At 42.4% G+C, this 16,572-nt stretch overlaps 1 protein-coding gene across 1 annotated transcript in view; it reads right to left on the bottom strand.

Moving 5' to 3' along the window:
* The window catches only part of orb2 (cytoplasmic polyadenylation element-binding protein orb2), a 226,868-nt gene extending 213,325 nt beyond the window's left edge, over window positions 1-13,543 (bottom strand). Inside the window, exon 1 of the mRNA XM_080284838.1 lies at window positions 12,329-13,543. Within this exon, the coding sequence (XP_080140964.1) occupies window positions 12,329-13,543 (1,215 nt within the window). The remainder of the gene's footprint in view (window positions 1-12,328) is intronic.
* Window positions 13,544-16,572: the final 3,029 nt, after the last annotated feature.

A 16,572-nucleotide genomic window follows, 5' to 3' on the forward strand; every position in this document is an offset into this window, starting at 1 on the left:
GCATCCTACAATACCACCTTTTGGACTAGCTACTGCCTTGCTCTGGAGGGTACCTGTTTTGCAGACTTCCAGCCCAGCATTTTGTTTTTTCCCTCCAACAAAAGACAATTAACCCACCGTAGAGCTTCACATAACCTGGGCATTTTATCCTGGTTCTAAGCTGAAAATTACAGGCAGCTAAGAATTACCTCTGCCTACCATGGGTTATTAAACTATCTTGATAACCCTCTGCAGGGCAGAAAATCACTGTTAAATATTTCACTCTGGATACTATGCCAAAGCACAGGTACTTCATGTAACTAAAGTAGACCCCTGGCAGATAAGTGAGGCACAGGTCACCCTTGTTTTATGATTGCCTTATGCAACCATTTGCTGATACTATCCTAACATTTTAGCATCTCTCTCTCTCTCTCTCTTTTTTTTTTTATCATTGCCATTTTCGTGCATACAATGATAAATCCCCTCCAAAGCCTCATTTTTTCAATATACTGTATCTATAGGATTGCCGATTTCACTAATTCAATCCTCATGTTCAATAAATGATCAATGATTATCCAACTGGTTTTCCATGAATGTAACCCGATCATTAAGGACGGCTGACTTGTACTAGTATAAATAGATAACAACAGCTATTTCTTCCATCTGTTTCAAGTTCATTAGTACTTGTAGCTACATTCTTTCCAATGCCTATTATCATAACAGTCTCTTAGTTTCCCCTTTAAGTCACTTCATTATGACCATCTTTATTTTTATCTGACCTCCTTTTAAATACTCATTGGTCTTGCACTCTAGTGGTTAGCATGCCCAATTGCAGTGATAGCTTTCCATAATTATGCTTAGTCCCAAAAGGTCCCTTGAGGCTCTTAATCATATATGCAAATATGAACAGCAGACCATCCGTGTATTCAACCCCTTGAATCCAGGTGATGTCCATTCTAGTTAGCTCTTGCCACTTAAAAAAATAAAGAAATAAAATAAAAATGAGAGAGAGAGAGAAAGAATATCCCAAATTAAAGCTTTATTATAGTAACTGTATCCAACCCCTTCAGTTTAAAAAGCCTAGCCTGAGTCGAATACAGTAAAATGAAAGAAATCCCTATGCCCAAGGGGTTGAAAATATTACAACTATGGTAGCCCAGCCTTGGGACCCCTAAATCTCAAGATGGATTGGCTGTTATTGTTTTTACCCTTTCTGCTCCTCACCTCCAGACATGCCACCATGATAATGGTGGCGAATGTTAACTTACTCTGCCAACCTTTAAATGTATCAAACTATGGCAGCCTAACCTTGGGCCCCTACACCTTGAAGGGGGTATTGTATCATTTTTTCCTTCTGTGCTTCCTTTCTATCCAGGCCAATATGACAGTGGTGATGAATAATGACTCACATGAACAGTTTTGGTTTTTGTTGCTGGCCCCTGTAATGCACCAGATTATACCAACCTAGCCACACCTACCTACACCTAGACGGGGTATTGTTTATTCCTTTCCATACTTCCCCTCCATCTGGGCCAATACAACATTGGCGATGATGAATGCTGACTTGCACAAACCGTTATCTACTGACACTTGTACAGTATTTTACTGGACTACAGCAGCCCAGCCATGGGATTCTACACCACAAAGTGGTAGTTTTTTTTTCTTCCCGCACTAGTACTGAACTAAGGAAGCCTAGCCTCAGATCCCTACAATTCAAAACGGGGTATAATTTTTCCTTTCCATGCGTCCCCTCCATCAGGACCAATACAACGGTGGTGATGAATGCTGACTCACACACACACAGTTATCACAGTGAGGCTGTCAGTTATCTGCCGACCCACATCCTGTGCCTCACACACACCACGGGATGGGACTGTCTCTCTCGCTATCTCTTCTGTAACCGAAGGAATCTTCACCCATTTTTTTTTCCCCCACTCTCCTTCTCTAACTAGAGTTACCTTCAGGTTTTCCTGCTCCCCCCCCCTCCCTCCTTCAGGTTTTTCTGCTCCCCCTTCCCCTCCCTCCTTCAGGTTTTCCTGCTCCCCCTTCCCCTCCCTCTTTCATTTTCTAACTGGAGGAACCTTAAGCCATCTTTTTTTGCTTCTCTCTCTCTCTCTCTCTCATTCACTAACTGGAGGTATCCTTTTTTTTTTTCCCCCTCTTTTTTCTCTCCCTCTCTTTCTCCCTTGTTCTGCTACCTTGGACTCACAGTTTTTCTTTCTTTCCCCCTACCCCCCAACTCTGGGCAAAAGCTTCAGGGCCTATCCTCAAGGCCCAGTAGCCCTCCTACATCTCCACATGCCACCACTTCGGCACTAACACCCACCATCCATATTGAATACATGCTTGGGCTGTCTCATATAGGACTGGTGTACAGTATTGGTATTAGTGGGGTTGTTTTTGCAACATGTCGGTGGGTCTTCAGGTAGATCAGTAAAGTCTACTTTTTTTTAAATTCAAATCCATGAACTGTTCCTTGTCCCAGCAGGGATTTGAACCGGGGTCCGTTAGGACTGCAGGCCACCTCTCTACTGACTGAGCCACCACCTCCTCTCTCAACTGCTATCTTTCTTTAAATAAGAGTTAGTCTGAAGGAAGCTCTCACTAAAGCTAAATAAAATTGTCTGAATACACCTAGAAACTTCTGTGATGCCAAAGAACGAAACCAAGCACACAAAATAACTATGCCTGCTAAATGACATCCTAAACAAATCAAGCAACATACGGCACTGTACCGCAAAGTTGATGAGTTCTAATTAATATCCAATGCTGCCATGCAGTTCACAACAACTCCCACACTAAATCAATGTTTTTCATGGCTGCATAAATTTCATCCAATCATACACTGCTGTGAGCAAACAGAGTCTTGACATAATTTACCAGATACAAGATTTCTGTGATACAAATTATTGGGGAAAAAAAAAAAATACATCTTACTTATAATACAAACACAAACCGATAGTTTACAATTTTACAAGCTAAATGATGCTATACTGCACTTTGGTTACACATTATATTTCTTTTCCCAGCATAAAAACCCAAGTTAAATGATGGACAAGGTGAAAAAAAAAAAAATAATAATAATAAACAGAATACCATTCTGCCCATTAATTAACACACATACAACTATACAGTACACGAAAGTTTTTATTGCCAGCCTATATTTAATCTTTTCATCACTTGCTGGCTATTTTTAAAGTGGTACAATCTGCTTCCCGGAAATGCCCTACATTCATACCAATGACTGCCATTTCCATGATTTCCCTGAACAGCCATATAACACTCACATTTACTGAAGAGGTAACATCTCATGGTGGCATCACCACATGATAACTGGTTGGCTTCACTACCCTGTTATAGGCTACAAATGTCTCTCAACTCCCTATCTATGCCCCAATTAAATAAGGATGGTGGGCTATGAAAGGAAGGTAGGTTCAACCTTCAGTCTTATGGGTTCACATTCAAATAAGCCTTGGGTTCCAACTACTCTTACTATGGTGCTCTCTCATAACACAGACTTTCCATCAACATACATAAAATAATCTCAACCAAAGATCTCTGGAAGTGGTTGGCTGAAGTGGTCAGTTTCCTGTAGTCCACTGTGTGAATTCAAGTCCACATGTGCCTCAGGCCACAACAAAAACAAGCCTCAATACCACACCACACACCCACCAGCCTTCATCCACACACATTTTTCAGACCCCATCACAGGATATCTCATAAAGCTGAACTCTTATCTTAAAGTGCAGATCATAAGCTTATGTCACCTCTTTAAATTTTTTTTTTTTTTTTGGTAAGTCCACAGCAAATTAAACAAAACTGACTACAAAAGCTCTACTGCTACTATAAAACTGATTTACCAATTTTCCATGGTGGTAGACGATGGCAACCAACATCCACTCAACTGACGTAGTCCCGCTTACTACTTCTTTCATCTTTATCATTCTATCTCTTTGTCTGCCCTCCTCTCTTCCTACTTGCCATTTCTCCTATCACTTATTATGGTAGCTACTCTTCTCTCCACCTCAAGTGGCTCTACACTTAGTGACTACCCTGATGGTTTCCTATAACCCAGGGAACCATTTACAATGCTGGGTGGTAACCATATAACCAGCTAACAGGGTGGCGTGGAGCATGTTATGGTGCCCCTGCCGACTGGGTCTGGGTTGAGTGCCGCATATAAAGTATTCATCCAGGAACCAAACCTCCACAATTTTCCCTGAGGCACAAGATGCTTCCAACCACAAGAAATCATCGGTTCAATGCACGAGACAGCCCTGCCATGGTAACTGCTAGCCTGCAGTTGATGGGTCTGCTTGGTCAGACAGACTGGGACTGATCAACAACAACCAGTTTTCCTTAGTCTACAGTACCAGTTGTAAAGGGTAAGTTGTGATATTCTGAACACATCCCTCAATTACAAGGGGATCTACCTGTAATGAACAATCAGTTTTCACTTCATCAAGGATTTGTATTAAAATATTACAAGCAGAAGTGGATCCTTCACGGGCAGTTTTCTGCAATTTTTTGTTGAATTAAAAGTAAAAAACTACTTACTACTACTGTCATTTCCAATCTGCCTTTGGAATATAGAGGCCTGAAGCTAGGCTGCCGTAGTTCTGAGCGAGAGAGAGAGAGAGAGAGAGAGAGAGAGATGCAACACAGAATGAGGACCTACTGATAAATACAGTACAGCGTAACATATCTGTGCCCCACATTAAGAGACCGGTGATTGCCATTTATCTGCCCGCAATACAAGCCTCACTACCGTATTCACATCAAACACCCACCTGCCTCCCTCCACACCCAACCCCTTCATTCACCACTTCAAAGGCTATGTAATACAGCAAAACCCGGATTGCTCTAACACAACTGTCACCTGGAACTTTACGATTCCTGGATAATCTAGGGGTTCAGGCATCCACTCTATCTTATCATTTCAACCCTCTGACAGCCATGGTATCACACTGATGAATAAAATCATCCTGTCTTATCTGCAACTGAACTCAAGTATTTAAATGTATACATACCACGTTAAGCCTTCGCTTGTTAGGTTATCACTCAGTAGTACTTGAAGTAGTCCAGTAGTTGCAACCCAGGCAATACAAGCCTATTCTATCCCAAATAAAAACAATGGTAACAGCCAATCCTGGCATAGGGACTTAGGGCTTGGCTAGTGTTGTCAAGTTCATTTCATAACCCCTTGACTCCTATACAGCATAAATATCCAGGAAGTAGTACAGTAGTAGTAGCTGTAGTCCCAGACTTATATGAAAAGTGAACTCAGTGGACTGAAGGCTGAAGCTGCCTTTCACTGACATCCACCATCCTGCTTTCAGAAGTAAGGAGTTGAGAGATGTGCATTTCTTAAAAAGTAGACTTTTCTGATCTACCAGATGACCTGCCAACATGTCATAAAAGTACCCCTGCTAATACCAGTACACCAGTCCTGTATGAGGCAGCCCTAACATGTATTCAATATGGATGGTGGGTGTTATCGTCAAAGTGCTGACATGTGGAGATATAGGAGGACTACTGGACCCCAAGGAGTACTGGGACTTAGGAATAGGCCCTGAAGCCTTTGTCCAGAGTCAGATGGACACACACACACACACACACACACACACACACACACACACACACACACACACAAAAAGGCAGCAGGGCCATGCACCTGTGCTACCACATGAAGGCATCCCTCTCCAGCATTACATATACTGTACAGGCAAACACAGACACACGTAACTGACAGCTAATAAGACATCTGAAAAGTGAGGTAGCCCATCTGGCTAACTGAACTTCTGCAGGTATTCCTCAATAAAAGTCAGCGATGTTATTTACAGTAAAAAAAAAAATCAACTGTCCCCACGACACTGGTCTTATGCATTGAGGGATACTGGCAAATCAGCTATACACGTACTGTACAGTATATGGTACTCCTTTCACTTTAACCTGGCTCTGATTTTTGGCCTTTTGTAGCCTATTTGATTTAGCTCAATACCAGAAAAAGACAATACTATTGCTTCACATAATATTACATTATTTAACACTTCTTTACAATTAGTATCATATTCTGATGTTAAATCTATTGTTAGAACTCCAGTCAAAATGGAAAGATGGAAATTTTTGGCAAAGTTATGATGATAATTGTATAACAATGGATAATCATGAAATCCAACACTTAATATACCGTAGATAAGGAAAATGTGCCTAATCCAGTGCTGCCCCAGGAGGAATGTTGAAGCCCAGGGGTAGGCAAGCTGATCCTGACATTTAAGGTAAGAGTGCAAGCCTCACTCATCTTTGAGTGGCATTACATGAGCAATAAACCCCAACCACTCCCTGGATATAAACCTGCACCAGCTCGATCCAATTGGAGCACCTTATTTCCCCAATAGACCACTATGCGTCATAATTTCGTTATATGGTTACCACCCTGCATAGTAAATGGTTTCTTGGAGTACAGGAAAGCATTTGGCTTGTCACTCAGTGCAGAGTCACCTGAAGACAGAAGGAAGAGGAAAGCATGAAGGAAAGAAAGACAGAAGAGGAAGGATGAAAAGAAGGATGGAAGAGGAAAGCATGAAGGAACGAAAGACAGAAGAGGAAGGACGGAAAGAAGGAAGGATGAGAGGAAAGAGCAGGCATCTGAAAGCAGCACTACATCAAGTGAGTGGATGGTGAGTGCCCCCACCAACCTCAGTATAATCCTATTATTACAAGAAATCTAATCAAAGGTGAATAAAACTGAAAGCAATGAAATTTTAAAAAATGGGTTATTTAAATAAACAAGCACCAAACTTGAAGGAAAATAAACAGCCCCACCACAAGGAAGTATTGCATCACTGGGCAAGTAGCAATGACGATGCACATTTAAAGATATCGCCAAATGAGGTAACCGTGCACACTTTTCCCATACTCAGCCCCATGGCATATAGTTTGGCAATACTGAGTGGTGAGTCATGTACCATAAAGAGGACACATGAATTCTTGTGGCCAAAGTTCTGCCAGTCAAAATATACTGGAAAGTATGAGGGAATTTATTTATTTTTGCAAGAGTCCTTCACTTCAAGTACACAATTCATTTCGGTACAGTATTTTACCGGTATTTATTTATTTACTCATTGTTGATGTTGTTGTTGTTATTATTATTATTAATGTTACATTACCGGTATTATTATTTTCACTGACGTGGAGCAAGGAGTATGCTAAATTTTTCACATTCCACTTCTTCATCTTTTTCCTTCCCCCACCACCACCAACACCATTCCTCTGCCTATCCATCATCTCCATACACTGGGCTCATCTGTGTATTAATTCCTTTTATATGCAGACATGTTTAAATACTACAAATGCCTTCTTAATACTGAACTTTTCTTTCCTCCTAGTCTTCCTTCAGTAAAAACTTGTCAATACTGGGATCACCAAGATGGGTGACACTAACAGGCAAAGATGGAATGGTTAGGTTTGGTTACCCTGGGTATGGTAGGGTTTGTTTAGGTTGCATAAAATGAGGTTAGGCTAAGACAGGTTGCATGTTAGGTTAGATTAAGTTGCACTGGGTAGCTAGGTTGCAAATGATAGGGTTAGTTTAGATTGCAAAAAATAATGTTAGTTTTGTTAGGTTGTACCAGAAATGGCAGGGTAGTATGGTAGTGCAAAGTAAGGGAAGGTTATGTTGGGATTAGGTTAAACAGGGCAGGGCAGGAAAGGTTAGACTTAGTTGCATACAATAAGGTTTGTATAGGCTGCACAAGATATGACAGGATAGTGTTGAGTGGGCTGTACAAGTTTATGGTTAGGATACACTGCATTGGACAGAGTATGGCTGTTTGAGTTATGCTGTACAGAACACAGTATGGTAGGGTTGGGATGGCTAGGATATGGTGCAGTCCAGCACAATTAGGTTGGCTGCAGAAGGTTAGGATAGTCTGCTTTGGGGCTAAGTATGGCTGGGTTGGATTAGGATGTACAGGGTAAGATCAGCCTGCACAGGGCTAGGTATGTTACACTGCTCACTAAGCAGTAAGGTACGGTTATGCTATGTCAGCTTAGGTTACAAGGAAAGAGTATCTTGGGCTGCATAGGGTAAACCAAGGGCCTGTCTAGGGTAGGCTTAAGTTAGGTTAGGTGAATTAACCTCTTCATAACACTAGGTCTCTCCTAAGCTGAATAAAATCTGTCTGGTACCATCAGGGTTTATGGCTATGTTCACAACAGATCTAAAACTGAATAACATTATCTATCTATCTATCTATCGCCAGACGCCTCAATCCCGTTTGGGGTGGCCACAAACAAATCGCCTCCAAGTCGCCCTGTCCCCCGCCATTTCACTCCCCTGCTCCCAACTCACACCCCCCTCTCTCATATACCTCTCCACCCCATCCCTCCATCTCATCCTCGGCCTCCCCCTCCCTCTTTCCCTCTCCACCTCACTCACATACACTCTCTTCGTCAGTCTTTCACCCTCCATCCTCTCCACATGGCCAAACATTATCTGTTGGTGGTAAAAATTAAATCCAATACTGTACGTCATGAGTTGAAAACTTAACCTTATAGATGTGAAATGTGATCTCTGTGTTTAATTCTAACTAGAGTTATACAATTTCATCCCTCTCAAAAAAATCCACCAAAGCGAAACAGACTAAAATCTCAAAGTATATTGTAGCCATTACCATAATGAAAACGATTACTGTATATTCTAGGTATGGTACCCCAGAACCTATCCCTGGGTGCCAATGCTCCTAAAACAAAAATAAATGAAGGAATAAATAAATAAACTAAAATGGTACTCAGTACAGTACAGCGCATACCTCCACCAACACCCTATCTCACAAAGTTTAAGTGAAAAATAATTCCTGGATCAGCACCTTTGTCCAGATCTGCACCAAAATATAATGGAGTGTATTCTGGGCCAAGGCCCATTCTGTTACCAAGTTTCGTAGAAATCTGTCCAGTAGTTTTTGTGTAATCTTGCTCACAAACCAACCAACAAACAAACAAACGGACATGGGTGAAAACATAACCTCCTCGGTGGAGGTAATAAAATGGGGAAACAAAGCAAAGGATGAAGCAACAGAGAACCCAATAATTTTACTAAAGAGACTCCATCAACACCAAAGGGGTTAAGCCAAGTCCATTGAAAATGGGTTAGGCTAACTTGGGCAGAGTAATCTTAGGTAGCTGGTGCATTAATAATGTAAGGTGGTTATGCTTATCAGGCTATGCGGCAACATTAATGCACAGACAAAGATATGATTAATTCTGACAAGGAAAAGTGGAGGGACATGACAGGAAAATAGTCTGTGTCTAGGCATAATATTCAGGTGGAGTATATCACCACATCATCGAAACATTTATAAAGACTCCAGCGTGTTTGCATGCATCAGCCTTGGTCACCTACTGGCAGCTCTACAAGCTGCTTGATCTCTGGCAGCTTCATTATTCAGTCATCACCATAACTCTACGCCTAAGACTAAACATGTGATGATTATGGTTCACTACTTAATGTCTTGGCATAGCCTATGTGGCATCATAATCCTATTCTCACAATTATAAGTGAGGCAATAGTTAACTGAAGAGTGAGGGCGAGGGGACATGGTTACACTTGCCGTAACTAATGTCTGGGCACAAATCTCAAGTAGTCTAGTGACATCAACATCCTACTTAAGGTGGTTGTTGTTAAGTAACCCTAGTCTGTCTAGCTGAGCAGACCCATTAACTGAAGACAAGCAATTACCCTTACAAGGCCATCCTGTGCAGAGAATCAATATTCCCTTGTGGTAGACAGCGCCTCGCCACAACAAGGAGCAGGCAAGAGTGTGGAGGCTTGGTTTCTGGATGGACACTCCATTTGCATCTCTTCACTCTATTAACAGGGGCACCAAAGCAGGCTCTACATCACCCAATTATTTGGTGTACAATCCAGGAACAGGAGAAAAGAATACAAAAACATGTGCAAACCATTATCAGTGTACTGCCATGCAGTCAGTACAGTATATAATACAGTATATATAAATAAATCCTTACAAAACCACAAGCTACTTACGGCATTCTCAGCTTGTAAACCACCAAAAATACTGTAGCTATTCATGTCTATCAAATGTAACTGACCATGTATGATACAAATAAATGGCATAGTCTACACCTAAAAAATATAACTGGGGGACACCACAGATCAAACCTGTCCTGCACTCTTGTGGTGCTGTGAGATGATGAGCACCATAGAATACCATGTTCACCAAGAAACCAAAACAAAACAAAACTCAGTCCTAGGATCTGAGGCATGTAGCCTAAAGTTCAAAGCATGAAAAACACAAGCTTCAACACCATTGTTACTGATTCTCAAAGTAACTGGCCCAAGATCCTGGGGTAAAAAATTTATGTTACTGGTATTTACAAATTCAGCTATGGCAAACGAAACATTTCCTTTACTAGTTCATACTGTACCGTACCCTTTCTTACAAGCCAAACCAACACAGTGTACCATACAGCTATACAGACCACAAAAATCAAGCTACACTACATTTCCACATGCTTAAAGTATTTTCCAAGTTCAGTTTCATATAATGTGGCTTCATATGATACTACAGTACACTGCAATAGATGGCTCTGATCTAATGGCATTACTAGACAGCTGGCACAGAACAGCAAGATGGAGGAGTGTTATCAGGTGAACCCATCTGATCCACCCCACAACGAAAACAGATGTAAAACTGAAAATGATGGGGATACATGCCAGTAAATGCCTGAGGTACAGTACAGTCATGTTATCTGGTACTCTAAATACATTGCAACAGTTACATGTATAAATGATACGGTACCAGTTTAGTACAAGTGGTGCAAATATTTTACTGCAGCTACAAATAACATTTTTCACCCTCAATATTAATATTCCTGGGCAAATACCCAGTACACCCACAAAGTATACAATCCTCAGTTACGAAAAGCGACTGCTTAGTTATGCATGGCCCCATTAGCCTTTGCCTGTGGAACAATCAATCATATCATACGGTATCATATATAAAGGCTCCAACATACAGTATTTGCATGCGTCAACATTGGTCACCTAATGGCGGCTCTCTACATTGCTCGAGCTCTGGCAGCCTCCCTATTCAGTCCCTTCTCCCTGAGGACAAACTATGACCTCGTCTCGGGTCTTTTTCAGTCTACCTCTCACAACCAAATCCCTAACGTTAACAAGTATCATTTAATTTCATACTCTCTAACAAACTACATATATAATCATTTATATTCTTATCCCCAAATTATGATGGTGGCAATGTACACAACAACGGAGGTGTAGACAATGAGTGGGCTAAGTGTGAGTGTAGCTACCGACATGTGCGACAATCTGGGTGTCTGCTTTACCTTTACTAAAAACACACAACCCAGCTTAACCCTTGTGTGATGCCACACACAGGCTTCACTAGGTTACCATGGGAGAAAACAAGGTACAATACACATATCTGTACAATGTTACAGAAGTTAATTATGTGGTACCGTATATTAAGTGCAAGGGCAAACTGATGCATGTATTACAACCATAAAAAGTACATGGGCAAATCTCTCTTCAAATAACTTATAAAGTCAATTAACAACATGGAAACACCACAGACCTACGCTGCAATGCACAAATAAATCATACAATATACTTCCTCTCAAAACTATGGTTACCGGTAGTGTCTTCCCTGAAAAACAAATCTTAATTATATATGAAATGGAACTGATCATGCTTCCTTGTGAACCTGTGATGATGAGTAAATTTTTAAGACCACATGCATGGATTTCACCTTTTTTTTTTGACAAATGATATGTAAATACCGTATCTCTTCGACATGAACTTTTATTCTAGCCTATAGATTTCCTTTGCGGATTAATAATAATTAACCACACACCTGGCCTTTCTGGGTACCTGGGTGAGAACAGCACCTTCCGTGGGGAACTCTAATGTAAAAAAATACAAATATTCATGGGGAAATAATGTTGAGTTATGAGAGACTTTTACAAAAAAAAACAAATGAGGTAATTTGCATTAGGCTACACAATTACATTGCAAGATACAGATGTTACAAAATCCACAAAAGTACTGTTCTTAAAATTTTCAGTAAAATTATCGTTAAGCCCCTAACCTCATTTTTTTTTTTTTTTAACCTACCCTAACCACAACAATCCAACCTAACCTACAGTATGTGAGGCTGTGCTGTATTAACTGAAGTAACTGGTACTCAAAATTCTAATCATTGGGTGAACTCTCCACTGGAGAACAGTAAAATAATGAATTCCATTAGGGGTTGAAACGATAATAGAACCAAACTTTTTAACGTGATCACATGAACTGGGTACTTACCGGGAAGGGTAGGAGGTCACGATGGAAGGCTGCATCATCCACACCAGTGATCTCAAAGGAGGGTGGCTGAGGGAAGGGGCCCTTGCCGGGGTAGCTGGTGGAGCGCCGGAACTTGTTCATCACGACCGAGGCAGGAGAGTTGGGTATGTTGTTGCTCTTACGGGGCACTGATGACATGCCCAGGTTATGCCCCAGGGGGTTCATGCTCATGCCGCCCCGACCCCGGCTCGACCATGAACTCACCCCTTGCAACGAAGGTGCCCCAGGGGCTGCCCCAGGCCCCCCTCCGGGACCCCCAGCTGAGTTACCCTGAGGCGAGGGTCCAGGGGACCATGCGCTGCCCTGCGACCCCAGTCCCGATGACCACGATGACGAGTACTTGTTGGCCAGGAAAGGAGCCTGAGGGCCAGGAGCAGGACCCAAGGATGGCGGCCGTGCCTGACCAGGAAAACTGGGAGCCTGCTGCATATTCCTGCGCTGGGCTGCATTCTGTGGCCCTGTGGGTCCCAGTCCCAGCTGGGGCCCCAAGTTAGCGCTGAAGAGCGGTGATGGGCCCCCAGAGCCAGGCCCACCAGGGTTGCTGGGGCCCAGACCATGGAAAGGCAATGAGCCATTAATGGCTGGCATGCCAGTGTGTAGGAGAGCATCGTCCACGGACGGAGGTGGCCACAGGGAGGCCACGGTGGAGGCCAAGGAGGCCGGAAGGGCTGTGGGCTCCACCAGTCCGCCCCCAGGCCCGCCCACCACTCCTGTCCCAGCTCCTCCTGCTGCCGCTGCCGCTGCGGCCGCTGCTGCTGCAGCGGCGGCAGCAGCAGCTGCCGAGGGTACTCCTCCAGATCCTGGAGGTCCCAGGACAGAAGGGCCAGGGGTGGTGCCGGTGCCGAGGGGCCCCGAGACAGTGCCGGGCGCGGTGCTCCCCACGGCAGGAACTGAAGACTCCCCCTTCACACCTGTTTTGGTCTCCTCGTCGGTGGTGGCGTGTGCCTGCTGCTGCTGCTGCTCTTCAGGACCCTCCACCCCGCCACTGGCTATACCCTGCGGCTTGACGCCTCCACCTTGCTCGACGAGGCAGTCATCTTGCATTTTGCTTGTGGAGTTGGTGCCCCCGTCTGTTGCACTGGAGTAGAACACGCTCGCTGGCGACGTGTTTATTACGTAACTTTCCGTACTAATGCAACTTACGGACGAACCCTTGTTGTATTTAAAATCCCCCATGTATGACTTCCTGTTTTCATGAACTAGTATATACACTCATGGGGGCTGAGCGTTCACAGGAGCTATCTCACATCTGCCTCTCGTCCCCCACCAACGCAACTTCTCCAGTGGTTCCAACAATATCGAATATGCGCAGAAACTGCAGACGATACAATTCTCCTCACTATAAACTCTTCTATTGCCTTTACAAATATTACACCTACTTTCATTTATCATACGAAGACAAAAACCTTCTTAACGTTGTATTCTGTTTCCAAATAAATGAATATAATTCTTACGAGTCTCCTTTACAAGACTGAGTTTTCTTGTAGAAAACTTACGTATTTCACGATCGCAGCAGATTTATCGCTATTTGTGTGACTTTAAACAGCTTCAATTTCATTGCTATATACCTCCTAAGACTGTATATTAATTTTTATAAAATGTTATAATATAGATGTATAGTAGCATTGCCCCAGCTGTTCAAGAAGCGTGAAAATCGATACTGAGCCGGGTTGGTGCGATGCTCAGCTGTCTCGCCATCAGCTGACGGGCCACAACACTCCCACCAGGGGGGTAGGGGGGGGTCAAGGCTGCAAGGGAGCTCTATTACCCATTAAACTTACTTAATATGGAAGTACCTGAGACTTTATTACGCCAGTCACTCACTGCTCTAGTTTGGTCACTATCTAACTACTTAATTCATTATTATAATATCACCGGTCAGCGCTAAGATTTCACTCAATAATTCCTAGAATCAGCCAACCTATATTTTGGTAACTTTATGGACGGGTTCACGGGCGTAATTGATGCCAATGTTAAGGTGAACTTTCTTATTGTTTCGTTTCCATTCAAAATAATACAGCCGGGTGGCAAAACACCCAGAAATACATTTAGAGAGCACATTACAAGCGACCTTACCAGGGTCTCTATCGCTCGCTGCAAATGTCAGCTGATTTTCCAGTAGGCAATTAAGAGGTAAGATTCCGCCCCCTGAAAGTGAACTGGAGGGTGGGAGGCCAGTCAACCCGAGAGCTCTCTCACTTTCACACACGTCACATGACCGGTGGCAAGCAAATCACCGCCTAATATTGGTCCTAATCCCGTTCATAGAAGACTACACCGTATTCTCGTCAACGAATGGCCGTGTTATAAGCGATTTCTGAAGACTTCTTTCGAAGCGATTTGTTTTGCAATTACGTCTCAATATCCTCTTTTATGTTACTGATACAAACTATGCAGATATTAGGACCTAAAGGCTGCCTAAAAGCAGCCTGCAAGAGAATTTTTCTGGTGTAGTATGCAAAAATAAATCGATTAGGAGCAGGTGTATGAAGTCTCCATTGCCAATTAAAATATGGCCCTAAGAAGCTTCCTTACACCTTTTCCTTACCGGTTTATTTCTGCAACTAGTGGGATAGCAGCCTCACCTGCGTAATGCAGTCTATGTCGATATTATAGGCACAAATAACAAGAAAATAACACACTGTAATGTATAAGTCGTTAGGGAAGAGGTGTTAGGGAGCACCCTTGGTGTTCTTATCGGACTGCACGTTTCTTATTCCTTAAATACTTATTTTGCATATTACACTATTAATCTTTTTTTTAATTATTAATATTACATTCTTTGATACGGACACAGAGTAACGTGATATAAACTGGGTGGCCCGTAATCAGCCCTCCATAAGAAATTCACCAAAGGCCTCATGAGTAGACCGACTTATTAGACCTTGCAACTCGCTTGGCAGTTTCTTACATGGTGCTGGGACAGTTCATGTCTGCTGGTGTGGGTTTGGGTGTGATGATTTAGGAAATGAACAAATGCAGAATAAACACTAATATTTCTGACAGCGATCCCCAGAACAAAAGAAATCGTCCGGTGCACTGGAGGAGGTTACAGGTCATCAGGTATACATACATAAGCCAGTATGGAATAAGTGCTAAAGGGAGCCATCTAAGCCTACAAGAATGGGACCCTTAGAACCTCATACTCGTAGGCTTAGGAGGTTCGACTGATTTATTTCCGAGTAGAACACGATAATATTCTCCTGTATTAAATTTATGTTCACTATATATCAAAGTTACGGAGAAGTGAAAAGCATCTAACAAATTATTTATGTGTAAAATGAATGATAAAATGCTAAGGAAGCGTGTTAGAAAGCATCCTTAGTCCGTGTTAGAAAGCATCCTTAGTCCGTGTTAGAAAGCATCCTCAGGCCGTGTTAGAAAGCATCCTCAGGCCGTGTTAGAGAGCATCCTCAGTCCGTGTTAGAAAGGATCCTCAGGCCACAAGACTGGGATCCCTAATACTACAGCGCATTTCTTGTAAGTTAATTGACCCTAATCCCTTTCAGCTCAGTTGATGGCCAAGCTGAGACAAAGTGGAGGATATATTTGACCAGCAACCAAGGAGACTCATTCCTGCTTAACTAACTTGGCAAGATAAAATAATAATAGGCAAAATACATCAGTAAAGAGGAAGTGCTACAACGACATAAAATGGAACAGGGAAATAAACCGCTGAAGAGGAAATGTTACAACAGGATATATAAGAGTGGAACAGGCAAAATAAACCGCTAAAGTGAAAATGTTACGGCAGGATATAGAAAAGTGGAATAGGAAAATATATCGATGTTACGGCAGGATATATAAAAGTGGAACAGGGAAATAAACCGCTAAAGAGGAAATGTTACGGCATGATATATAAAAGCGGAACAGGGAAATAAACCGCTAAAGAGGAAATGTTACGAAACCTCCTAAACCGCGGAGAGTAAGGTCATAAAACTCGCATCAGCACACCTCAGCATTTTACCAGCAAATCACTAACATTTTACCTTTTACTTTAAGTGACATTGCAGACGTTTTAACACCTCTTCCTCTGCGATTTATTTTCCATATTACACCTTAACACTCTCGCATATTCTACAGTTTTAATATCGACATAATTTGAAAGAATACCAAACAAGTGGCTACTGGAGTGTTATGTGCAGAATCAATCGTTAAGGAGGAAATGTTAGAAAATTTCCTAAGCCATCGAGAATACGGGTTAA

The sequence above is a fragment of the Coenobita brevimanus genome, chromosome 103 (assembly GCF_032717465.1).
Source record: "Coenobita brevimanus isolate Jiangsu-jjx chromosome 103, ASM3271746v2, whole genome shotgun sequence".
Lineage (NCBI taxonomy): Eukaryota > Metazoa > Arthropoda > Malacostraca > Decapoda > Coenobitidae > Coenobita > Coenobita brevimanus.